Genomic DNA, 25,514 nt, shown 5'->3' with positions numbered 1-25,514 from the left:
AGGCCGGCCGGCTGGCCCTAATCTCTTTGCTCTTTGCCTGGCTGGTTAAATGACCATTTCCAGCCAAGCTAGAGTTGGCCTCCTCTGTTATCTCTCTCATAGCACTCTGTTTTTTTCCTTCATGACACCTGTCACAATTTGTAATTTTATGTTTGTAATTCACCTATTAATGTATGTCTTTCCCGTTAGGCTTTAAGTTCCATGAAAGTAGGGGCCCTGTCTCCTTTGTCCTTATCTACATTCCCAGTACCCATATCACTATTTTTTTGAGTTACTAAAGGAGTGGTTCCCAGGGGGACTTTAGAGCCAGAGAATGTCTCTGTTCTCCTAGATCTTACCAACTGGGGGAGTCCTTGGCCTTTACCTTCAGATTCTGCTGGGCTAGCTTTCTAAGGTACCCGGAGCATTCCGCTCTTCCCATTACCATTGAATATGACTGCTGGTGACTTGATTCAAATAAATCTCAGAGCCTCACCAACCCATTACTGGATAAGAGGTGGCAGCTGCCTTATTGACTTTTCCTTGTTCATTTGTCCATGGTGTTGTAGGAGAAGGAGGACGGGAAGGCTTTGTGGCTCCATATTTAGAGGGGTAAGTGGACTTCTGACGAAGCATGTAGGGACGAGTGCAGAGGCTGCCCCGGGGCTCACCCACAGAGAAGGCTTGCCCTTTCATACCTTCCTATCCATGGTAACAATACGTGCCCTTCTTGTAGGTAGCGCTCGTTAAGACATACAGTTACCATATACCAGTAAGAATTCCATCAGAAGTTAGTTACCTTCAACTAAATGTCTTTCAGACCCACATTTATGGATTTACCCTAATTAGATTGTGGAATTGCAGCATCACACTTCATTATGACCTTGAAATCACAATTTCACTCTGAATGACTGGGACTTGTAAGCAATTTAAGCACCATCTGACACACATACTCTGAAACAAGCTCCGTGTTAAGCTGCAAGTTTGTAATGGGTGATATTTGGATTAAATATATAAATTATGGAATCAGAAATGGAAAAAAAAGTCAGTTCTAATGCTTGAACCAGCTGCACACTGCTCTTTGGCTGAGTAATGGCCATTCTTGCCTGCTCATCTTGGTCTCACACAAGCTTGTTCTGTTCTGTTTTCACCTGTCTTTCATGGCACTCCCTTACCCCTGTTCAGACCTTCCCTTTCCTCTGCTTATGCAGTGTGTACTTGAGCTGGTAATCGCTACAAGCCTTTGTGTGAGGTTTTTAAGTATATTTCATACAACATTTGTTTTGCCCTAAGGATCTTTCCCCGAGCAGTGGCACTGGATTTTGACGATCCTTTTCTTTCTTATCATTATGAGATGGCCCTCATCCAGAATTATGCTCATGGCCATAGCCAAAATTAGGACTATTGCTCAGAAGGCCAGGGGCTTGCCAACTGAGCCAAGCAGACAGATAAATCCAAGAAGAGGAATGACAACATAGAAAAGTAGGTTGTGCAGGCCAGGAGACTCATATAAATCTTAGCACTGAATTATCCGTGCCTCAGAATTGTGCTGAATTCCCAGCCACTCCGAAAGACTGTAGGAAGAAGTAAGACTAAATCAGGGATTTCCAACGCAAGATGAGAACTTGGGAAAATTTGGGGAAGATGTTAGGGCTGGGTGTAACCAACTTAAACTTTAAAAAAAGAAAGGAAAATAACAAAAACAAAGGGAGTAAATGGAAATGTGTGGGTGGGATTGAGCAGGAGTAGTGTGATGGGTGAGGGCAAACCGTGGATGGGGGAGGAACTGGGTAGGAAGGAAGGTGATGAAATATCTAAATTCAGAATTCCTGTGCAAGAACACCCTCCATGTTTTAAAGAGTAATTGTTTGGCACTATAGTGGGATCAGTTGTTAGAATATTTTCAAATCATGATAATCTACAAATCTTCCCCCAAATTTAGGATTGGAACTCATTCCCGATGGCTCGCCCACATCAGGTCCGGAGGGCGGGGGTTGTTTCTTTAATAGGTAAAGAATAAGTAAAGAAAGCTGGGGGAGGAAAGCTGCGTGGGGCCAGAGAGAATGCGTGTGCCTGCACTCCGGCCCGTGTGCACACTCGCTCTAGTGTCCATGCGCACGTCTGTCTACCTGCTTTACGTTTCCTGTATTGAGTGCTCCTCTTTTTGAGAGACAGAGACAAGTGTTATATATTCTCCCACTGGAACCTTTACACATCTGCTACTCTCTCCTGTCCGTTATTAAAATCAGGGTTCTTTTGTTAAGTAAACAGACTGAATGAGTGACCAATGCAAATCTAGTTCTTTCTCCCTCATCAGTGTGATTTTTAAGCATTTTTATTAATACTTTTAAGTGTTGTACTTGAATGGGTAAGTGCCCTGTGTTTTTCAAGGACAAACCTTACATTTCAGTGTCAAATGTATCCAATTCATGATAAGTGCTTAGATCAGTTTCTTCTTACCTTGTCTGGGCTTCATTTTATCTTCAGAAGAGTGAGTAGTTATTCCAGCTCCGCCCTGCGCTGCAGGGACATTTGGAAGGTAAATGAGATCGTCTCTCTGACACCACTGCCTGATCTTCAGAGGGAACCTGCAGTATTGGTTTTAGGTCACTATTGTCCTCTAACGAATTGTACCCCGTGGAATAAAATGCTTGTGGCGCCCACAGCTGAGCTAGGCTTTCACTGGCAGAATGATTTAAACACAGTGGCTTGTCGTGGGCTGTGCTCAGGGTTCACTGTGACATCCTGTGGGCAGGAATTTAGTGTATGTCTGAGACTGAAGTGAAGATGGTGGCATTGGCTTTCTATTGGCTTTGGTCGGGAGGTGGCTAAGTGATTACAGGAAGGCGGTGCTGATTTACCTGTTTGCCCGTTGATTTTCTTTGGGGAGGCAGTGTTTCAATTTACTGCATTCCTTGGAGGTTTGACATATCAATTAGATGTTATCGACAGTAATAGAGGGGCAGTTGCTGTAAATGTGAAGTTTTTACTGGTAGGCCATGAAATGACACCCCAAGGGACTGTAACAGAGTGGCGTGATAGATATCGTGTTTCCTGCACTCGGGCAGAGGGGCTGATTAATAGGGGAGGATGACTCTATCTCCTGCACTAAAGCGTTATTTATGCATTTGCTGTCAATCAAACCTTCTGTTCTAATTGGCTGAAAGGTTAAATCATCAATACCTGCTCATAAACCAGGTTAAGGTAGGAAGAAAAGCAGCATTAAATCATAATCAGTAGCTTGTTTATTTACTGCATTATTGCATCTGTGTGACCGTGGAGAGACTTTCTCTACCCTCTGGTTACAGTAGCAGCCCTGAGCTGAGGACTCACAGGCATGGGTGGAGGTTGCTGGGAAGGAGGACGTTTGCCGTGCCTGATGGTGTGGCTGGAATCTAAAAAAGAGATGTACGGTGTGACAGTGCCACATTGCCTCCATAATACAATTAGATCACGGCCACTCTGCCTGCTGCATTTTTAATGTATGGCTCTTGTATTGCGCGACACTTGTAAAAGGAAGAATTATTTTCGAAAAGACAAATACATTTCCACACTAATACTTTTATAAAGATGTCAGTGAATAAGTATAGGCATCATTAAATCACATTTTAAAGGCAGGCTTCTCATTGTGATACATCTGCTTTATCAAGTCTCATTTCTGAAATGAATCACACATGGTAAAACTTTAAGAGAGCTGCGTAAAAGATCCCTGTTGGCCGATACAAGTGTATCTCGTCACCATGCAGAAGGGATTGCTTCAGATCCTAGGGAGAAGGTACACTGGTTGGGTTGCCCCCTTTCTAGAAGCAGTGCTTCAAGTACAAGCTCCTTTGGGGTGGTAAGGAGCTTTCTCACTGCCAGAGTAGCTTATTCAAAGAAAACCGAGAGGAATCTCCCATTCAAAGGGTCTTTCCCCTCAGCTCTGTGCTGTGAGAACACAGCTCGCTCCTCAGGGGCTGGCAAAGGTCACTGTCCCAGAACCACATCTCTGAAGAAAGTGGGCCCACCCTTACAGGTATGCTCACCCTCTGGGACACTTTTCTCACCTCATGCACCACTCTAGGCATCTCGCTCATCTGCTCCCACTGCCACGGCCCCCAGCCCGGAGGGGCAAACTCTAAGAAGCAGACTTCTCCATTATCTTGGTGTTTAACAAATCCACTTCCACAGTGATTTATTTCAGTATTGTAAGCACAGACAGCCTTTTCAACTCATGAATCTGACACACTGTCTTACCATGTTAAAAACCGTGTTAAATACCATCGATATACCACATTAAAAATAAATTAGCTGAAGATGGTCTGCTTGTCAGCTCTTTGGAGAGTGTCTCCAAGATCGCAGGGGTGGGTGAATACTCTCCTTGGTGTTTGAAATTAGTTGTATTTGTGTGTCTGTTTTAGGTTGTGTTTGTGGAAAGGGGTAACAAAGCCATCAGTGACTTGTATGGCAAAAATGGCCAACATTATGTGCTTTTTGATCTTTGGTAGCTGCTGAGTTAATCTTACCTTAGGATCACCCCCTCTCAAGATGACATGGCCTTATCTTTCTTGGTGAGTGACAGAACTTTGGGGTTGTGATGTCCCACAGTCATATCACACATGAGATGTGTGACAAGCTCCCAGATTGCACGGCACAACTGGAACAGTTTCAAACCAGGGAATTTATCAGAAAGATGAAAGTCAAGAAGCTGGGTTCAGGTGCTAATTTGTGAAGAGAGGATGTCTAGTCCCCAGAAGAGAAAGTGATAGATCAGTGTCCATTCTCCTTCTGAAGGAGCAGACAGCAGCACTTAGGCGTGTGTTGCTTCTTACTCAAACTGTACAAAGCTGGTCAGTCACCATAACTGTCAGTGTCACCAGGCCCATGCACAGTCTGTGTGAGCACCTGCAAAACTGTACAGGAGAGGGGGTCTATCCAGAAAGTTGCACTCAGCACATGGATTATCTCCCCCAATGAGGTAGAATGTCACATGTAGCTAGAAATTAAATTTCATATATAGAGAAATTAAATGTCATATAACTAGTCATTAAGTTTTTGTGTCTGAGAAATATACACTTTATTGGTCATTGGGATTTGAGAATAAAGAAAATTAAGTCAAGATGACAGTGTTTCCTTTGTGAAGTTGCCCAGTTGTAGCTTCGATACATCTGTCCTTGTGAGTTTCTGTCTGTGCCACACATTCAGCCCAAGGAGACCCAGGCAGCTGGCAGTGGACATTCCTGTCTGGGACAGTTGGGACCTGGACATGTGTCCTGCCTACTGCTGTGTGAGGGAATATCAGCAGGTCTTTGCAGTAGGAGGGGGTGAAAGTCAGGATAAGCAGTCCTTGGGGAAGTTTGGCAGGTCCCGGGGGGCAGCCTTGGAACCTGGGTCTCAGGAGCAGACTGCAGCCCCAGGAAGACTGGAAGGGTTATGGTGGGACCCTTGGGTATCAGGGGGAATGGGTACAGCAAGGTCAGGGCCAAATTCACCCCATAGCTTGGTTTTGTTTGACCTCTAAGCTTCGAATGGTTTTTACATTTTTAAAGGGTTGTAAAAAATAATATGTGGGTGGCTGTATAGCCTAAAATATTTACTATATGGCCCTTTACACTAAAGTTTGCTGACCCTGGGGGTAGGCATAGACTTGAATTAGAATAATTGCTGGAATAGGGATCTGATGTGCGTGTTGAATTGCCAGGAATGAGGTGAAAGCCAGTTCTTAGGACCCGTACGCGAGAGCAGGATCCAGAGCAGGGCTCACCCAACTGCTGAGTGACTCCCTGCATCTCCCTTCCTGGGAGTATGATTGAACCAGGGTCCAGGTAGAGTCTGCAGGTAAGGGAGAACCAGGTGGTGTGGCAGCAGAGAATACCTGACATTTACAGTGGCAGTTTACACAGTGCTCTCGCAGACTCCGCCTCATCAGACTTTCTTAACTACCTGCAGGATAGGTGTTTCCAGGTGTAACAGCAAAGGCTCCAGAGATCAAGTGATTCACCCAAGCCCTGCAGCTAGTAAGTGGGAGAACCTGGGCCAAACCCCATGGTTTGGGCATGTGACTCCCGTCTGGTGGACTCCCTGCTCCACTGCAGCAGTCCATGGTCATCAGCCTTGGCCAGCAAGCCTCTCCACCTGACCAGACACCTGTGGAGTAATTTTGACAGCTGGAGTTGGAACCTTCCAGTATCACCTCCATTTCACCCACCCATTCTCACTGCCACTGACATCACCTTCCTGAGCCTTGCTGATTCCCTTATTCTAAACTTCCCTTGATTTTCCAACTTGCTGCCTTCCATCTCCTAGAGCAAAGGTTATCCTCTATGTGACTGACGAAAACAGTGGGTCTCCAAGTGTGGTCCCCAGGCCACCAGCATCCCCTGGGAACGTGTTAGAAGTGCAGATCCTCAGGCCCATTCTGAGACCCACTGAAGCAGAAACCCTGTGGGTGCCGTTCCAGTGCCCCCCAGTCTGTGTTTAGCACACTCTCCAGGTGATGCTGATGAGCTCAAGTTTGAGAGCCCCTGGAACAGTGCATGAGAGCGCATTAGCACCACAGTAGACGCACACTCCCCTGCCACTGAGGGCAGCCTTGGACTAGTGCATCAGTGGTCTCTAGAAGTAGTTGCTGTCTCCACTGACTATGCAGGTGTTAGTGACAGCTATAGCACAGGTCATTGTGTAGGGCTCTGTTATGAGGACCAGCGAGAACTCCACTTCCAGGCAAATTCTTCAGATGCTGTCACTAGCTGCTAAGCAATCCTGTACTGGGGCACATAACAGAGTTTAGGAGTGTGGGGCATAAACCTACTACCATTCATGCAGAAAAACCATTCATCCAGGGACAAAGGCTTGGGAGTCCCAACATTAAAGATCTTCAGAGGGAACCTGGGTTTCCAAAATGCTACATTTCTGTAGAATGCACTCCAGTGCATCCACCTAGACCTGGCCAAGTACTCTCAGAAGTGTCATCCAAGCCTGCCCTGGTCTGCTGGCCCCTAAACCCACCATCAGAGCTGCAGCCTAAACTTAGTGCAGTTCCCTTTCATGATGCTTTGTTGTATCCAGAAGAAGTGGCTCCAGAAGTACAAGTGTCATCTTTAGGTAGGAGCAGTGGTCCTTCGCAAGTCTTGAAGGGCAGAAATATATTCTCCCCAAAGCCTCAAATTGGGTACGGAGGGACCTTCTCCCTGGGGCAGTGTTTGGGCAAGACCATGTTATTAGTGGCAGTAATGTTAGGGATTTTGGGGTTGTTAATCTAGTTTAAAGGCTCCTCAGTACAGAGTTTCAGATCTAGAGTTTTGCTGATTCACTGGGGAAGAAAACACAGCTGAATGACAAAAACACTGAAATTTCATCCGTTTCTACATCTCAAACCCACAGTCTTCAGGACTGTGGACAGCGACCTGCCTTCCCTAGACCCTGTTCCCTATTCCCAGACTGGAATCCTATGGCCTCTAAGTCCCCCCTTCCTGTTCTCCCACCCAGCAGGACACTGGCATGATTGTTATGGGGGTAGAGCCCCAACAAAGCAGGGAGGTGACTAAATTATCCAGCAGCTTTAGGAAAATCTACTTTGTGCTTTCACACACTTGGTTGAATTTTTCAAAAATATTGACTGAACCACTTGCCGGCTATGATTACCAACAGCTCTGTTTGACAGTCTTTGACAGAAAGCCAATGGGCATTTGCAACGTCTCCAGCAGTAACGGGCCTTCATTAGCAGCTGTTGAGGGATGAGTGCTCCGCTGGACCGGAAGAGTGAGTCCTGTCCCCCAGTGGTGTCCACTGAGCATCGGTAAACAGTTTGCCTAGTGAGCCCAGGGCAGGCGTGAAGCCTGCCTGTACATCTCCATCACTCTGAGGGTTTTTTATGTTCCGATCTCCAGGAACACAAATAATATTCTTTCTAAGCTGCTCCAAAGTACCAGTAATAGAAAATATCATGGAAAAGGTGAATTGCCAGACAGTAAGCCCTCATGACCGAGAGCTTATTCATAAAATGATGACAAATTTATTGCGCACATTCACTGCTGGCTTTCTGAGATTAATAGCTGATCCATCTGATTTTAAAGGCTGACAGTGGAATCAGAAAGAGTTACTGGTCAGGTTTCTCATCCATCCCTTTCACCTAGCAACCTTCCTCCCCAAGACATAACACAGAAAAATAAGCTGATTTGGCTTCAGCAACAGTCTTGCCGTATTTTATTGCAGGAGATTTCCATGTGCCAAGGATAACTTTTAACCTTGCTGAATGCACTTTGACTTCTGGACATCTGCCTTCAACTCTGTAGGCCCTCGGGGCATGGCCTGGACCGTGACTAACTAGGGGCATACTGAGACACAGCCTGAAGGGAAGCCGTAGTTTTGTGGTGCTGCTTGGCTGCTTGTTTGCTATGAAGTAGTAAAGAAGTCACTGTCTGATGTCTTAGTCTTGGAGACATGAGCAAAATTCAAAGCAGGTGTTAAGAATTACAGGGCATCAAAATCACGGGCATGGCGCTTGCGAACACTGCTAGGTTCAGAAAGCGTGGGCAGGGAATCAGGTGGCTGGCCTGAGGAGAATCAGGGTCCTCACAGAGGGAGGCGCCTCCCGCGGTGCAGCAGCTTCTTCCTCCCTGATCTTTCTGTGGCTAATTAAAGTGATCTGATGCTAACCCTGGCCTGCCATACCTCCAGCCTCTCTCCTTGCCCAGCCGCATCCTCCTACCTGTCTTGGCATCTGGTTATGTCATAAATTATCTAAATCATTTAACTTAACTCATGTGCTTAACACATGCCCTGGTTGTCACCTGTCCCACCCCATTGTTCACCATGCTTTGTGAGTTCACAGGGAGCCCAGGCTGCCTCCCCCCGCCTGTACTCTGACACCAGGCGGCAGCCTGGCCAAAGACGCCGAGATGGGCGGAGCACAGTCGCAGGTCAGGTTCATTCTTGCCTGTGTCTATGCCAGTGCGCAGCAAGGACCTGGAGAAGAGGTCAGAGTGACTTGGAACCAGCCCTAGGAGAGCGAGGGGCTGACGAAAGAACACACGCCTCTTGTAAGTCTCCAGAGGTCTAGGCCAACAAAAAGTGGACCCAAAAGGCACACCAAGTTGAAGGTAGTGGTGATTTTTTTTTTTTTATTAAGAAAGTGTTTGAAAAGAGGAAGGAATGATTTTTTAAAAGTCAACTTTCTGTCAGAAGGTCCCAGAAGAAAGATTGTTCCCCGCACCACTCTGCCTTCCATCAGCTCGCAGGCCATTCACTGTCTTGCTTTAATTGTGTTGAATGTGGCAGTTTATGCAAATCCTAGAAAAGGCCTTTGTGGGACTGCCACGAACACTTGTCACCTTTTCATTGCAGACTCACATTCAGAGATTCCAGTACGCTAAATGGCTCCAGGCTAATCTTGGGCAGCTCTGTGCTAAGAGCCAAACTTTTCATCATACAGAAACATTTTTTTTGTACTCTGGAGATTTTTAAAGCTCTCCCCAGTGCCCCCAATTTCTTATCTGTTCAGTTGCAAATATCAGGCCCTTAATGGCTGGGGAGGGAGAGTCTATTTTTAAGTTTGTACTGAATATATCCTGGTGTCGGGCGCTGCGCGGCTTTGGCATGTCATCAGATGTGGATTACCCGTGGGGCTGAGTGTAATTTTTAGGTATGAAATTGGTCAGGTTTGATTCAGAGGCTGTCTGGCGGTCTTTCTGGAGCCCGCCACTTGCCTGGCTGTGTACACTGTAGTGTTTCTGAGGTCAGGGCCAGGTGTTGTTCTGCACAGGCTTTTGGCCTGAATTCCATAAAAGTAGCCCCTTTTTTAGACTTGAAATGCAGGGGGCAGTCAGTCCTTATTGTGCTCTAAATGCATTTGGTATTTAAAGCGCTAGGAAATGAAATTGCCAGATTCTTAACATTTGAGAATTGGCTCCTGACCATGCCTAGTCCTCATATTTCCAGTGTGCATTTTGGAGAGAGAGAGTGTATGTCTGGGAGAAATGGAGGTGGTATTGGACAGTCACACAGAGCCAAGGACGAGGCGGCACTCTCCTCATTGGCACTCTCTTCCAAGTGAGTGTGCGCTCCTCAGAGGCCAAAAGGAGCCACTCATGTCATTAAATCAATCAGTTGAGTATGGAGCCTGGCGGGGCCAGGGAATCCTCTGGGAACAGTAGACGGAACCTGCCCTCTCCTGCCAGCTCTAGAACTGCCCGCTGACACAAAGTGTGGCCAGGATGCCGGCTCTTCCATTCACTCAGTGTTCTTATGTTTCAGGCAGACTTCACCAACATTTCCACGTGCCTGAGCTGGGCACCGAGAGACCAAAACATCCCTAATGAACAACATGGAGCAAGTCATGGTGCTTGGAGGACCTAGGGCTGTGGAGGAGGAGAGGGAGCCCTCCTTCACCTGTTCAGGTCCCCTCACCCCCACCACAGGCCTGGCCTATGGTAGCCAAGTCTGTAGCCCAGGCAGGGTCGGGATCGTTCATCCCCGCTGCCATCAGAGGGCTGTGAATGAGTGGCCCAGATTCTGTGCCGTGCGTGAGGAGCCCTTGCTCTGACAGAGTGCACTTCGGCTCTCCTCCTCCATGCTCCCCCAGCATCACCCAGGACAGGCCTCCACAACCATTCCTGTCACCGTGTTGAGTGGTTTCGAGTTTCTCTGCTGGGCCAAGAGTTACTACCCAGTTGCCAGAATCAGCAGGTTGCAGATTTCCCTTCTGCACATCAGCTAGTAGTGGGCCCAGTCACATCAGAAGGGTCGCTTGTGGACTCTGCAGTGCCAGCAAATGTTGCTCTCACTCTGCCTCGCTCCAGAAGTCAAATGTTTATTTCCAGAGACAGCCAGGAATTTTGGCCTCCCAAACAAGTGGCAGTAAGAGTCCCTTTATTTGTGAACTACACAGACCACCCTGGAGCCTCTTCTGCCTGCTGCTTAGCACTGCAGGGACTACTTGCTGGTGTTTCTTTTCAGAGGGGAAAAGGGTGCTTGTCTCTGGTGTGGACCTAGAACCATATGAGCAATGAATTTTGTCTGAAAAGGCAAGTAACCGATCTTTAGCAAATAGCTATTCCTTCAATATCAGACAGAGTGAATATTTATACAAAAATCCACATTCATCAGAACCTTTGGGAACTCTGAGGAAATGGACAGAGCCTGGAGAACCTGGGGTGAGGCCCTCCCACCTCTGCACTGTATCCTGTAAATTAGGTTGTCCAAGTTCTTTCTGGCTCCAGATTTCTAAACTTTGGGCAAGTTTGTCTTTGATAATAGCTATTTCGTAACCCATTTTTTATTCCCTCTTTTGTTCAGTAATCTTCTTAGAGCTGGGAACTTGCAACATAAAATCTTGGTACCTAAAAAACTCAGCTGTGTTGGCCAGCTTCACCAGGGAACCAATGAACAAGGGTCCTGAAGAATGAACCTTTTGCCCTGAGTGGGAACGGAACGGCAGCCTCTTAGCCTCTTAGTCAGGTGGCCTGTGACCTGACTGGTGTTGGGAGATCTGTATGGACCCCAGACACTGGAGCAGTGAGCTGAAGACATACTCCTCCTTGGAAGAGCCTCAGGTCTCTCTCATGCTTGGTTGGCTCTTGGAGGAGGTTGACCACAGGCAAGGCTAAGGGTCGTTAATTATAAGATCCAGGTGTGGCAAAAACCCTATTAGAAAGAACTTCTCTTCAAAAGACTAACCAGACATTTAGAACTGTTTCAACAGCTTAAGTTTGCGAGGGAACCATTAAATCTGGTGAGAAATGCCAGACCAAGAGGGTGCTTTATAGATGCTAATTTGATTGACGAGGCTGCCCCAGTTTCTACACCACGCCAAGAGCTCTCTCCAGATGCTGAGATGCATGCAGGTGTGGGTGCGCGCACACAGCCAAACACACCCAAACACACCAGCTCCCACCATCAATTGTGTACAAACATGAATACAGAGTCAGGGGGAAACAGGAATTTTCTTTTTTTCTGCATGACACTCAAAACCACTATGTTTGTAGCATAGCTGCTGCAAGAGACAGAAGCACTTGGCCCAGAGTCTGTTTATGTGTTTGCGCCGAGAAAGCGATTTTCGTTGCAAGGAGCTCTAAGTGAGACAGAGTCAGAGAATGAGAGAGAGATAATTATCTAAATTATGTTCGTGCTATTATCGAAGACGAATATAGTTAAAATGTAATTAAATATGACGGGCTAGCAGGATGTAAGCCAAGCTCTGGAATGCTAATCATCAATTATTGCATCCCCTTAGGGGGATCGAGGCGCACTGGAGCTTGGGGCTGGGGACTGAGCAAGATGTGGAGTATTAAAGCAGCCCCCTCTCCTCACGTTCCCCACACACTCCAACACTCCACCAGTCTCCCTGGGACACATACTTTCCTGTAGCTGCCCCAGGGTCAGAAGCTCTCTTAGCTCAACTCCTGAGGAGCTGGCCAGGGTCAGGACTTTTTCTCTGAGAGGAAACTCCTCTAAAAAGGCAAATTATGCTATGAGCAGGAAAGGCAAAACCCAAGACTGGTGTCGTGTGAGAGTGGTAAAAGCATGCATTCATTCACCAGAGGCCCAGAAATCCCAGGTGCAAGAGGAACCCAGGGAAGGCTGGTCTGGACTGTAGCTGGGATGGAAGATGACGTGTGTCTGCCCCAGGAGGCTTCTTCTCACCCTCCATCCCCACAGGAGGAAAGGCACCCCCTGACTGTGCATTGAAGTCACCTGAGGAACTTACACTGGACTCAGGCAGGACCCACCCCAGAGGTTCTGAGTTTTAGTTGATCTGGGGCATGGCCTGGAGTTGGAAATTTAGAAGTTCCACAGAAGCAACTGAAGACTGTCAGCTCTCCCGTCCTTCCAAGAGCCTCACTTATACCTGTCTTGAGGCTAAGAAGAGAACAGCATAAGAAGATTGATTTTTTAAAAACTGAAACATAATTTGTGTATCAGTTCTGGTACTGGATCCCCAAAGAATTTTGAGGTGGTGGGAGTCCTGTACAAGAGTTAGAAATTTAATTCATTCCATTTCACCACCACCTGAGCTCTGTCTAAGGCTGGATGAGAAACCGGGCTACCTCCTTGGACCAGGTGGGTGACACACAGCAGACCAGGGCAGGCCCCAAGGAGTGTGGGGGAGACCACTAGAAGCTCAAAGCTGGGGTCTGTCATGTTTACCTGAGCTCCAGCTCATTTTGTCTTTGTGGAAAAGAGGGCCCAAGGATGCCAGCTCTTCTAGTTTTCAAGAGAAACCCAAAATTTGTATTTCTATATGAAATCCCCCATTTTTTAAGTGGGAGCTAACTCAAATTTTAAAAATTACTCAGCAAATCGGCAAAATATGTGTGAGTCTCCTATGTGTGACCTTTGCTCTGAGTAAGCATTTGGCTGATCAGCATGTGACTAAATGACCACTAATCCTGGTGGCTCTTATCAAGCTGTTTTCCTGCCATCTCAGGTGTGCAGTCAGGTTAGACAAACTTGGCACTGGTTTACCTGAGCCTGGCACCTGGAGGGCTCTCAATAAATAGATGTTGAATGGATGGACAGACAGGGTGAGTGAGCGAGCCTAGATTCCCTGTAAATCAGAGCAGAGAGGCAGCTATAAAATCTGGTTAAGGCATCGTGCAAGACAGAACAACTTACTCCCAGGTGCCGGATCAGACAGTGAGACCTGCACTGAGGCCTCAGAGAGCTGGAACCAGGGAGCTCTTTGGAAGGCGTTAAATGATCTGGGCTGACTTCACACTCTGCTGCATGGACACCCTCTCTCTGCCTCTGGAGCAAGGGAGGGGGCCCCAGAATGGGCCAGGCTGGGAGCCATCAGGGAAAGGCACCCAAGGCCCAGTCTAAGAACTGTGACAACTTGAGAATCCCCCCTGACCCAGTGTTGTAGACAACACGCTCTCCCTTACATGCTCAGTCCGTGGCACATCTTTAGATATGATTAACGAGATGGCTTTGGCCCTTGGCCCGTCCCACAGGCGAGGAAGACAATAAGCACAGCTTGCCCGGAGGGATGGCAGGCAGCTGTGGGGTCAGCTGGAGAGGCCGCCCACAGAGCACTGTCGGAGCCGCCCGCAGGCCCGTCCGGAGGCTCGCTCGCGGCCTTCCACACGCAGTACCCAGCCTGCACACGGCTTGGAGAGGGTGTCGCGGCGCTGCGTACGCTCAGTTGATGGGAGCCAGCCTTTATTGTTTCCTCCCTTCCCGAGAATCTTTCTGAAAGGTTCATGTTTGCCTTCCGGCCCTGCCCCCAAAGGTTGTAAATAAATCTGTTCCTCATCACCACAGGCTTTGCTCCCTTTCTTGGCTCTGCCTTTTTTTTTTATACTTTTGAATTTTTTATTTTTATCAAAATTATACATGTACATAGTTTTAAAAGTCAAGTAGAACCACAAGGCTTGTAACAAAAAGCAGTGGTCCCCTGCCTGCCCTTTCCTACCCTAGTCCCACTCCCCACAGGCAACTTCTTTCCTTTTTTCCTTTAAAAAAAAATTAATATTTTGAAAAGATTGTACTTTCGAAGAAAATATATTTAATATGGTTTAAAAGTTAAAAACTGTAGAGACAGTGAAATGTCTTTCTCCAGAGAGAATAGTTTATGCATACATAGATGTGTGTCTGTTTTGTGCTTCTATACCTTGAAGATCTCTAGAGTTGGTCCCACCCAGTGACTGACTCTCTCTCTCTCTCTCTTCCTTCCTCCCTCCACCCCTCATCCAGCTGCTAGTCCTGCTAGTCTTTCTTTCTTTCTTTTTTCTTTTTTTTCCAGCTGCCAGTCTTTCCTAGTAAGGAGAGAAACAGACCGACATTTTCTCAACCAGCCCCCAGGGATGGGCATTTTGGTTGTTTCTGTTCTCTTGCTCACACTGTGCCACAGCACTGTCCTGTCCCACTGTGTCCAGGTGCTGCGAGCACGTCGGAAGCAGCTCTGTAGGAGGAGTTGTCACTCTAGGCGTGTGACACTTCAGGTGCTGCTGGTTGCGGCTGTGCGGGCTTACATTTCTTCCGTGGTGCGAGAGCGCCCTGTCCCTCAGAGCATGTGGTCAGACTCAGGTTTGGGGGCAGACATGTTCATTCGTTCCAGACCTTTCTTTTGGTCTGTACCTTCATGTTTCTAAATTATATGCTTATTCTGTTCCTTAATTCTGTGGTCAGAATTATCTGCTGTCTCTCTACTTTGGCTTCGTTGCCCTTCCCCCAGCTCCTCTCCCCCCTCCCCCTCTAGTTACAGCTTTCCTTCACGCCGTATCATTATCATTTATCATAGCCATACTGCTTTTCTTCGTATCATGTATCGTTGCCAGGAGCACGACTATGTAACTATTATTCAGGGGTAGGCCATGTACTATGTTACGGTCACCTTTCTTTTTTATTTGTTTGTTTTTCCTGGAGTTAAAAATTACTTAATATTATATACAGGGTGTCCCCCAAAATGTATACAAACTTTGAATTATTATAAAAGCAGTATTTATCAAAATGCATTTCATTTTCAAAATGTAATAGAATTTATATAGTGTGTATACACTTTTCAAGACACCGTGTATTTCATTAATTTTCTATGTACTTACCACTAATTCTTCCCCCTAACTTTTGTCAGAGCAATAAAAATTCCCTCAACCTGCTCTAACGCCTCGGGTAAGTCAGTTTGGTTTTTCCTCCTTGAGATGGTCCCCAGGAGTCCCCGCCTTCCGTCCCTCTGGGCTGGTTGCTCTTAGGCGGGTGCACAGCCCTCCTGGTATCTCCCTGCCGTCTGGGAATCCCCCTCGCCTCTGTTCCACGCCACCCCTGTTTTCTGGATTCTGTAACTTTCTTTAGCTTCTTTTAACACTTTGTTTTGGTGGAGCACATTTCCCAGTAGCTTTTTGAGATTGATGCCTAGATGAAAGTTTCTTTGTTCTGTCCTAATACTTGATGATAGTTTGGCTGGAAAGAGCCCTCTGGCTGGGAACTCGATTTTCCCTCAGCATTTGGACTGAAGGGCCCCATTATCTTTTAGCTCCCAGTGTTGCTTTTAAAACATCTCACGTGGTTCTGGTCCCCATGTCTTTATATTGACCGGTGTTTCCTCCAGCAGCATTTAGATCTTGTCTTAAAGTGTCTCAGTACAGTAACATGCTTCGGGGCGGGTACCTTCTCATTTACTGCGGTGGCCTCTTTAACTTAGAAGCATGTTCTTCATGTCTGGGAAGGTGTCTTGTGTCCATTTTCTAGCTCCTGCCTTCTCTGCCCTCCTTTCTGGAACGTCTGACTGGCCAGTGGGGCTGCTTCTCTCCTCTTATTTTCTCTTTTCCTCATGTCCTTTTTCTTCTATTGTCTATTTTGTTTGACATTCAGGGGAAGTTCCTCAACCTAAGCTTCTAACTACTTTGTTGAATTATTTATTTAAACTCATAGTTTAATTTATGAGAGCACTTCCTTGTTCTCTGGAAATTCCTTTTCATATTATTTTATTCTTATTTCAAACATAATAATACTTTCTCTTTCTGGAGGGAGTGTAGGGTTTTCTTAAGTTTATTCTGCTTACTGAATTATATCTCTATCCTCTGAGTTATTTTTCTTTTCTATTTGTTTTTGGTCTCTATTGTTCACGGTAGAGTCTTTGGTGATCCTTAACTGGCTGTTTACCTTTAAAATGAGGCACTGCCGAAGCCGCCTGGGAACTTTCTGTATGTGGGTGGTCAGCGGGACCGCACAGGGCGTCCGCAGACAGGACTGGGCATTTCACTGGGAGACCCTGCCGGTTCACTCCAGCCCGGCACTGCAGTCCTCTCCCAGTCCTGCATGGCCATTTTCTCTGCTCTGCTTCTGTTGGCCGTAGCTAGTTGTCCCTGTGCCAGAGAGGACTTCCTTAAATACGTTACCTAAAGCAGTGTTCCCCCTCTGTCCGCTTAAACTGCTCTGGTTACCCCCATAACTGTTTTCCCCCTTCTTTAACTCCAGTAAGTTTGCTTGTCTCTCTCTTCCAGTAGATGGAAGCTTCTTGAGGGCAGAGTCTGAAACAGGGCCTGTTCCATAGGAAGCACTTGGTAAACATTTATGGGAGGAAGCGTGGAGGGTCAGAGAGGAGGAAGGCAGACCAGTATCTCTAAGTCTTTCCTCTTGGACTGGTCAGTCCCCTGCCTGGCAGTTAAGCCTGGGTGCCCACACGTCACCCTCTGTTGTGCCTGGCGCCCCCAGGGTCCAGACCCTCTATGTTCAAGGGCTCCAGAGTGAAATCCTGTCTCCTGCCAAGGGAAGGAGGCTGTCCCCACTGCAGAGCAGCACAGGGGAGCTGGGGAGCCCACCTGCTCCTTTACCTGCTTTCAGCTAGTGGTTTGGTTCAGGCCCTGCGCACCCTCGTCACCAGAGGCGGCTGGTGACACGAGGACATGAGCCTTTTTAGGCATCTGCAGGGTGAGTCCACTTGCTTCCTATGTGTTTCCTCTCTGGGGTGTTGGCACAGAGAGATGGCGGCATCTCCTTTTCCTTTCTCTGTTTTGTGCATGTGTGTGTGTGTGTGAGATAACACTGATATTAGATATGAAGCCTTTATTAAATTTCTGCCCTGTGTTTTTGGTGGAGGAAGCAAAGATTAACCCAGGCGGTTAGTGTGCCGTGTCTCACTGCCAGCCTGGCCCTGACCAAGTGCTGTCTCGCCCCCATCCCCTGCTGCTTAGCAGGTCTGCTACGGAAAGTTCTGGCATTCGCACTCTCAACAGCGTAGGCAGCAGAGTGTTTCCAGACTTGAAAAACCAGGCACCCTGGGCATGGGACCCCGGGGTCCCCACAGAGGCAGGAAAGCCTTAGGCTGGAAAGCCGTTCTCCCCGGTCCTTTCTCTGGCGCCCTCAGGGGCCTGTGCAGTGCTGTCCTTCACCCAGAGCCTGGCAAACCCTGCACTTACAGATGGTGGCATTCCTCCCCCACCCGGCCGCTCTCCTGTCCCCTGCTTGCTGCCCACAAAGGCGCAGCTGTCCTCAGCCAGCAGCACCACCTGGCAAATCCGCACCCCGCCGAGGGATAGCTCCACCTTTCTCCCTAATTTTTATATTTGCATTTTGGTTAATTCCACCTCTGGCCAATTCTCACAGACATGGCCCTGATCCCTTTCTCCTTCCTCTTTCTTTTTACTTATTTAAGAACTGTTTCAAATACAGAAAAGATTAAAAAGTAATATAACATTTTCTCGTATACTTATCCCCAGAATTGACTAGTTAATATTTTTCACATATACTCAAGTCTTTTTTATTTTAATCAAAGAAATAAAACATTCCAGTTAATGTTGAAGTCTCCTTTGTTCCCCCAAAGTAGTCCCATCCCCCGCCATCTCCCCAGAGACAGCCACTACCATGAATTCAGCGTATGTCCTTCCAGAATATTTTAAAAATACTTTACAAGCATATATGTTTTCATGAGTAACCTGTGTGCAGTTTTGTGTGTGGTCCCACACAGTAGGCAGCATCCTCTAACTTGCTTTTAGTAGACCTGTTTTTAGATCCCTCCATAGTCATCTATGTGGGGAGGATCACCTGCCAAGCCTCCTCCCCTTCTCCTGGTTTTCATACGTGTGAATATAAAGATTTAATAGTAGCAGCCAGTAGCTATGATGCCTTTACCACATACTAAGCACTCTATTTCCTCACTGAATTTTCACACCCCTAAATAGTTAGTGCTGTTACCCCAATTTTACATAGGAAACTGAGGCTTTAGGGGCTGTCATTTGCCTGAGGGCAGCTTGTTATAACTGGTGTGTGTGTGATCTCCAGACCTGGAGTGAAGACACCAGCACATATGCGAGGTGTTGGTCATACTGTAGGCCCCGGGTGACAGTGAAGAGTCAGTGCCTCAGCCTCCCAGTTGTTGGAAAGTTTCTCGCTGTGAGCACAAGCTAAGTCATTGGACCTGGCTTCTGTGGTTGACTCTGCACCTGGTGGCTCTGGGACACTGACAGGTAACTTACCTTCCGCCTCCCTGTCCTGACTCTGAAATGGGACTCCAGCTGGCTGCCTACCTGCGAAGCAGGCTGTGTGGGAACCGGATGAGATCGCTCACGATTGTGAAGCACTCGGGAAACTACGCAGTGGACTGCAGAGGGGAGGCTTGTAGGAGGACAGGCCGTAGCTGCCGTTCCACGCTCCTTATCAACCGCCCACCCACCGTCCTCCAGCCACATTCGCATGATTTTTGTTCATTACAGTGTTTAATCCCCATTCCTCAAGCAGCAGCCCTGGAGAGATTGTTCTAAATCTCTTGTTGTTCTGGCTTATTTAATTACTACTATGGCAACAACATTTTTTTTAGTTTCATATATATCATACTTCAGCCTCATTGCAGGTTAAATTAAGTTTTATGGGTGGGCCTTGGAACCCAATCAAAACGTATAGCTTTATTTCTCTGGAAAAATTGCTTCTAAGCTTCAAACAACTAATTACAAGGCAGGTTTTGGAACACCACCAGTTTGTGAGCTGGGGCCACTGTACTGTTCGCGTTGTTTTCTAATTAGTTCACGGAAGGGTAGCTGATCTCCCTACAGAGATTATAAACTTCTTAAGGGCAGCCTCTACATCTTGTGTGGCTCTCCCAGCAAGTGCCAAGCTCACAAGTGTATCCAACAAATACTTGTTTAGTGCCTCCAAAGCCCAGCTACCTTGTCTGCCTCCAAGAAATGGGTGCTGATAGGGTGCCTTCGGTCCCCCTGGGAACCTCTGCAGTAGTCATTAAATCATACACTATCCACCTTGGTGACTTGCAGAGGAGGCCCAGGGAGGCACTGTATCCTGTCAGGGTTCATTGGGCTGAAGTGTAATTACAGTAGTAATAAGAGTGCCAACTATTGTAGTTTTCAGCACTTTGTACTGTTCTAGATCTTTTACATTTGTTAGCATATTTAATCTTCACCAAACATGTTTTGATAGATTTTATTATTAGATGAAGAGACTGAAGCCCAGAGAGGTTAAGCAGTTTGCCTAAGGTCACAGCTGATAAAAGTACAAAAGTGAAATTCAAAGCCAGGCAGCCTGGCTCCCAGGCTCTCAACCATTCGCCATCCTGCCTCTAGTCCATGAAGACCAGGATTAACGCCTGCAGTCTTGACTGCCACCCAGTGATCCTCTCAACCGGAATAGCCTGCGTGATAAGACAGGGCTGGCCTTTTCACTCGCTCCTGTCACATGATTGGTATGAAAGCCTTAGGGAGTAGTAAGCTAGGTACTTTTTAAAAATGATTACATATACTTTCTACAAAATCACAGTAAATATCTCTTGAAATTCTATCAAAAACTAAAAACTTGATCAACATTTTGGCAGACATTCTTATAGACGTCTTTGAATTCATATGTGTGTAGCTACATATTACAGTGTAATGTAACTGGAACCTCATTCTGTAACCAAGGAGGTGGTGCTATGTCTGTCAGCATTGGACACGTGAGAAAATTACAGCTCAGGAAAGGGGACCGACTTGTCCAGTGGAGAGCCAGCAAGTGCCAGGGGTGGGGCTTCAATCCTGTATGGGGTTTTGTGGGGTGAAGGTGGGGGGGTAAGTACTCAAAGCAAAGACCATATGGACTTTTTGACACCGTTGCTCCTGTTCAGACACTTCTTCCCAGCACCCAGCCCTGCCTCTGACCAAGGGTGTGGGTGCCGTACCCTTGGTGCTCCCTTGTCTTCTGGGAATGTTGCCTACCAGAAAAGAGATTCAGGGTGGCCCTGACCGGGCAGCTCAGTTGGTTAGAGCGTCGTCCTGATATGCCAAGGTTTCAGATTCGATCCCCATCAGGGAACATACAAGAAACAACCAATGAATACATAAGTAAGTGGAACAACAAATCGATGTTTCTCTCTCTCAAATAAATTTTTAAAAAAAAAGAGATTCAGGGTAAATGTCGAGTAGGAATAGTTCTACAGCCCTCAACAAAAATGTCAGTCAAGCCCAATCGAGCGTGGTTCAGCAGTTGAGCATCCAGGAGATTGCGGTTTGATTCCTGGTCAGGGCACATGCCCGGGTTGCGGGCTCCATCCCCAGCAAGGGTTGTGCAGAAAGCAGCCGATCAATGACTCTCTCATCAGTGATGTTTTCTGTCTCTCTCCCTCTTCCTTCCTCTCTGAAGTCAATAAAGATATATATATTTTTTAAAAATAGCAGTCGAGCTGTTGAGTGGACTCAGGGTGGTGGTGGTTCCTGGCCGTGTGGAGTCTTGGCTACGCAGCCTCCTGCAGGGTTGCATAGTGATTGCAAATTTGGCTCAGCCATCAGGAGGACGGTTCCACTGCCACCTTCCCCTCCAGCAGCATTTAACACTGTTTGGAAGCAGTTGAGGGGAAGTAGAATCTGATATTTGGGGGAGAGATGCTCATTACCTCATCGTAACCACCTTCCCTTCCTACTGATACTTTGGTCATAGGGTTGGTATCCAGTTTTGCTGAAAATGAAATCATCTATTCAACTCTCAGTCTGTGTTAGTGAAAATGAACTCTAATGTGATTAGATATTAATGTGATGTAATGTAGGATTGGTATTAAATTGAGGCCTTTGGATCTTATTACTCCACAAACGCTCCCTCCGCACAGGCCGCTGCCCTGCCTCCCCAAGCAAAGTGAGGGACAGTAGTGCCAAAGCGCTGAGCCCACTGTAGAAGCCTGGTGTAGTGTCAGGGAGAAGGGCAGAGGGAGATGGTGAGAGTGGAGGCAAGTGAAAGGACCATGACCCCAGTAAGGCCTGGCTTCCTTCCCTGGGCCTCGAATCCTCCTTGTGGAGGGAGGAGAGGCTGGGCCACATGAGCCTGGTTCAGGCCTGCCTTCACTCTCAGGGCCACCAGTGGGTTGCTGAGGACCCTGAGCCCACAAGGATGTAAAGGGTCACCTTTCCATCCAGAAGCACATGAAGATTTTTTTGATAGGCCTAGGGCTAGAAAGCTAAGAACAAAATCTTTACCTCCTCCGTTCCCACCCCTCTCCACCACAATCCTTCTTGTGAAACTGACTTGAGCCTAGTAGTTGTCCCTGGCTGTTGTCACTTATCCTAGGCCTGTTTCTCTTTCCTGGATGGAAGGCCCCACAAAGTAGACCCCTCCCTTCTCCATACCTGCAAGAAGGACAGGAGTCTGTCATCAGTTCCACAGCTTAGCTGGGAAGTGACAGGTAGGACTGTGAGAGCCCAGGCCCCATGTGGAAGCCCACAGCCCCTGTGGCCCCCAGGCCACAACCCACCTGGCAGACTCCCCAGGGAGTCACATGCGTCTGGGAGCAAAACAGTTCCCCACCGAGAGAATGGGCCAGGAGTGGAAGCTCTGGGGATGGTCAGATGACATCACCTTCACGTATGAATAATAGCATTCGTACAAGGAGAGTGATTTTTCTTGTGCTGTTTCCAGAAAACTGCTTTTGGAGGCACAGACTTTGCACACAGGATGGTAACGACTTTTTAATGACCTTAAGGGGCCTGGTGTCCAGGCAGCAGTGAATCAGTCTCAGTGGGAGACTCGTAGTGAGAGAATGGAACACCTGAAGCCAGAGGGGGAAAGCAAACCGCAAATACATACATTTTCTTCAGTAGCGTTACATGGTAATTAGACAATTACAAGAAGCAGCTTCCCAGCAGCTGGCGTTTCCACTGTGCAAGTGGAGGAGGGATGGCAACACGGTGAACTCCTCACATTTATTACAGAAAATATTATTGGCGCTTACAGTTGTGGGTGCCGTGCGTTCCTCCGGTGCATTCTGATGAGCTGTGAGCGTAAACCAGAAGCAGAGCTCCTCCTCTCAGGGCTCAAGGCCAGTGTGGCTGGGCTTTAAATGAGCTGGCCTAGCCCTGGCTGATCCATGAGGAACTGCCTTTAAAATATCGGGGCTGCTTTGGGGCCCACCCAGAGCCTAGGCAGTCCTCGGCAGTCCTGAGAATAAACCCGTCTGGGGTGCATTTGGAAGCTGGAAGGGAGGGTGGAGGCCTGTGGGAAATTGCCTCTTCCTCCATTGTCAGAAAGGAGAGCTGGGGTTCACCCGCAGTGAGTGACCCCCACTCCATAGCCCTCCTCCACCCTGCCCACAGTCCTGGCCTGATTCAAAACTATCCTCTTCCTGGAGCCCCCCACTGAAGTCACTGCACCCACTCAGGTGTGGCCATTCAGCCAGCAGCCCCTGAGCCTGGCCCGTTTCACAGAGGAGATGTGTTGATGAACTCACGCCGACCTGGGTCACTTTTGTATTTGGCCACACTCTTGTCAGGACATGAGCTCGTTGTGCACTGTGTGCCTGTTTGGGGGGAGTTTTATAAGAGTCTATGTCACCTTCACAGAGGGTAGGAGCGCTTTCTTTAATGATACTGTAGGCTCTGATGGGGACAATAGGTACCCGCTGCCTCCATATGTTCCTTTGGTGCAGCCCTGTTGCTGTCCCTGTCCCCCATTCTTACAGCATAGGTCTCCCGAGGACAGAGGACAGATGTACTTGGTTAACTAACCAGGCGAATGCTTGTGCTTCCTCTCACAGGTCGTGGCAGTCAGTAACTTTTGAAAGACAGCCTGCCTCCTTCATCCGAATCGTTGGAACACACAACACAGCAAATGAGGTAAGGGCCTCGTTTCTTGAAAGACGCTGTGATATTTCGAGGTATACGAGTAATGCTACACCCCGAGTTAAGTGGAACTGTTTGTTCTGCCCGCTAATGGCCTGTTGTTCAGACAGCTTGGTACAGAAGAGAGTCCTGCTCCCGCACAGTGGGGATATCATTACCTTTTCTGAATGTCTTTTCCCAGCAACTGAAAGCCAACTCCTGTGGCTCTGCTTACTCCTCCAGCCTCTCTGCGAATCACAGCCACAGGGACCTTGAGAGGTCAAATGCCCTGTCCTCAGAGTCCTCCCCCCTCCCAGAGGACAACTATTCAGAGGTCCCGTGGCCCTCTGAGTGTGGTTGGTAAGGAACCCCAGCCACAGGGCAACCGGGGCGCACAGCTGCTGGCTTCCTGTCTGTCCGCTGGACCCTGTGCTGCCTGTACAGAGTGTTTACGATCCAGCCCCTCCTTCCAGGCCTGCTCCTCCCCTGGCCCAGGCCTGGCTCCCAGGGAAGGGTGCTTGGTGCAGTGGACCATGCTGTCTGTAGATGTTCCTTCACCTTTGGATTTAATGAGGGGAGAGTGGGCAAGCTGTTGCCCCATTTTTGGTACTCAAAGTCTGGGCGGCGGTCAAGTGAGGTGCCTGGGCCTCAAACAACACCATGCTGTTCTGTCTGGAAGGGAAATGGCTCAGGAAAGGGCACGGGGTTCCTCTGGATCGGAAAAGAGAAGACAGTGCCCACAGGGACTGGACACCTGAGTGTGAGGGACGTGCTAACAGTGACTGCAGCAGGACTGCCAGTGCAATCCAGGGTTGAGCCAGGTATGCCTGGGCTATTGTCCCGTCAACAGTATGGAGTCGCATCGCGCTCACAGAGGCACCCAGGGTTCACTCACACAGTCGCAGGTGAGAATAGCGTCTGCTTCCATTTTGAGTTTAAAATAATCAATTCATAGTTAATTACTTACCTTTTCTGTACCTCAAGTAGGCATTGAGTAAGCACCAGTGGTAAGGGTTGGTGTCTGGCTGGTAACCCCACTGTTGGCTCAGTCTGCCCATCACATCCTTGCTTTCGTACAGACGTGTGTGCAGTATAGACCTCTGGAGGACCACAGGCTAGAAGGAGAATTGTGAGGAGCAGTGAGGTTGAAACTTCAGAGATAAAGGAAAGGCACAAAAATAGTGACAGTTCTGCAATTTCACCTTAACATGATCTTTCTCAGATCTGTGCAGGACCCTCCTTGCGGGCAGGCAACCAGGGCACTTGCGCGGGGTTCCGTGCCCAAAAGGGGGTCCTGTGTTTGAGGCAGAGTGCTCTCCAGCACCATCTTGAAATTCTTAGCAATTTTACCTGTAAATTTTTTTAAAAAGGGGAAGCTCCCTGGCACAGTGAAACACCGACCTGGGTCTTGGAGCCTCAGCTCAGACTTAGGCTCCTCCACCCCTTCTTGCCTTCTCAGGACGAGTTCTTAGCTCCCACTTCCTGACCCCTGGTGCTGGAACCTGCCCAGCCTCCTCCTTCTCAGTCTGCCCCACAACCACTGCCTCCCTCCACTCCCAGTGGGTGCTGGAGCGTTTGCAGAAAGAGTGAGGGTCTGCTGTGAACCCCATGTGTGAGTCATGGGACAGGGCCCCTGGGTACCTGTGACCCCCTGTCCTGGCCTAGAGTCCCCTGTGCCCAAGAGAGTGCCACAGTAAATAGCAAATGCAAACCCTGTGGCAGGTCAAGGGAGAGACTGGAAAAAAGCTTTTTTCCTGCCTTTTGAGCAAGAGGTTTCCACACATTACGTAGCTGGTCTGAGATTCGTACATTGTGTTTGTCAAATCAAATTCTCCAGAGCACGTCAAGGTGTACTTCAAACGCATGTTTAAAAGTGAAAATATTGTGCAAATTTATATTCATTTTGCTATTTTATTTATTTAGAATAAAAATGATACACAGCTACAGTGTGTTTCTTGCAGAGAACTTGTAAATAGAAGCCTGAACCTTTTTCTCTTATCTCTTTATTTCAAAACCTGAAAATTATAATAGTACAATGAATGATTTTTTTTTAAAAAT

General features: G+C 47.8%; 1 protein-coding gene across 3 annotated transcripts in view; it reads left to right on the top strand.

Annotated features, from left to right (window-relative positions):
• BTBD9 (BTB domain containing 9) overlaps nt 1-25,514 on the top strand; it is a 403,351-nt gene that overhangs the window by 359,848 nt on the left and 17,989 nt on the right. For all 3 annotated transcript variants that reach the window (XM_087817373.1, XM_016223702.2, XM_087817372.1), the window contains exon 10: nt 23,393-23,471. In XM_087817373.1, the coding sequence (XP_087673499.1) occupies nt 23,393-23,471 (79 nt within the window). The remainder of the gene's footprint in view (nt 1-23,392; nt 23,472-25,514) is intronic.

The sequence above is a fragment of the Miniopterus natalensis genome, chromosome 5, assembly GCF_054644295.1.
Source record: "Miniopterus natalensis isolate mMinNat1 chromosome 5, mMinNat1.hap1, whole genome shotgun sequence".
Lineage (NCBI taxonomy): Eukaryota > Metazoa > Chordata > Mammalia > Chiroptera > Miniopteridae > Miniopterus > Miniopterus natalensis.
Note: the sequence above shows the minus strand (reverse complement) of the source record. Positions and strands in the feature narration are given on the sequence as shown.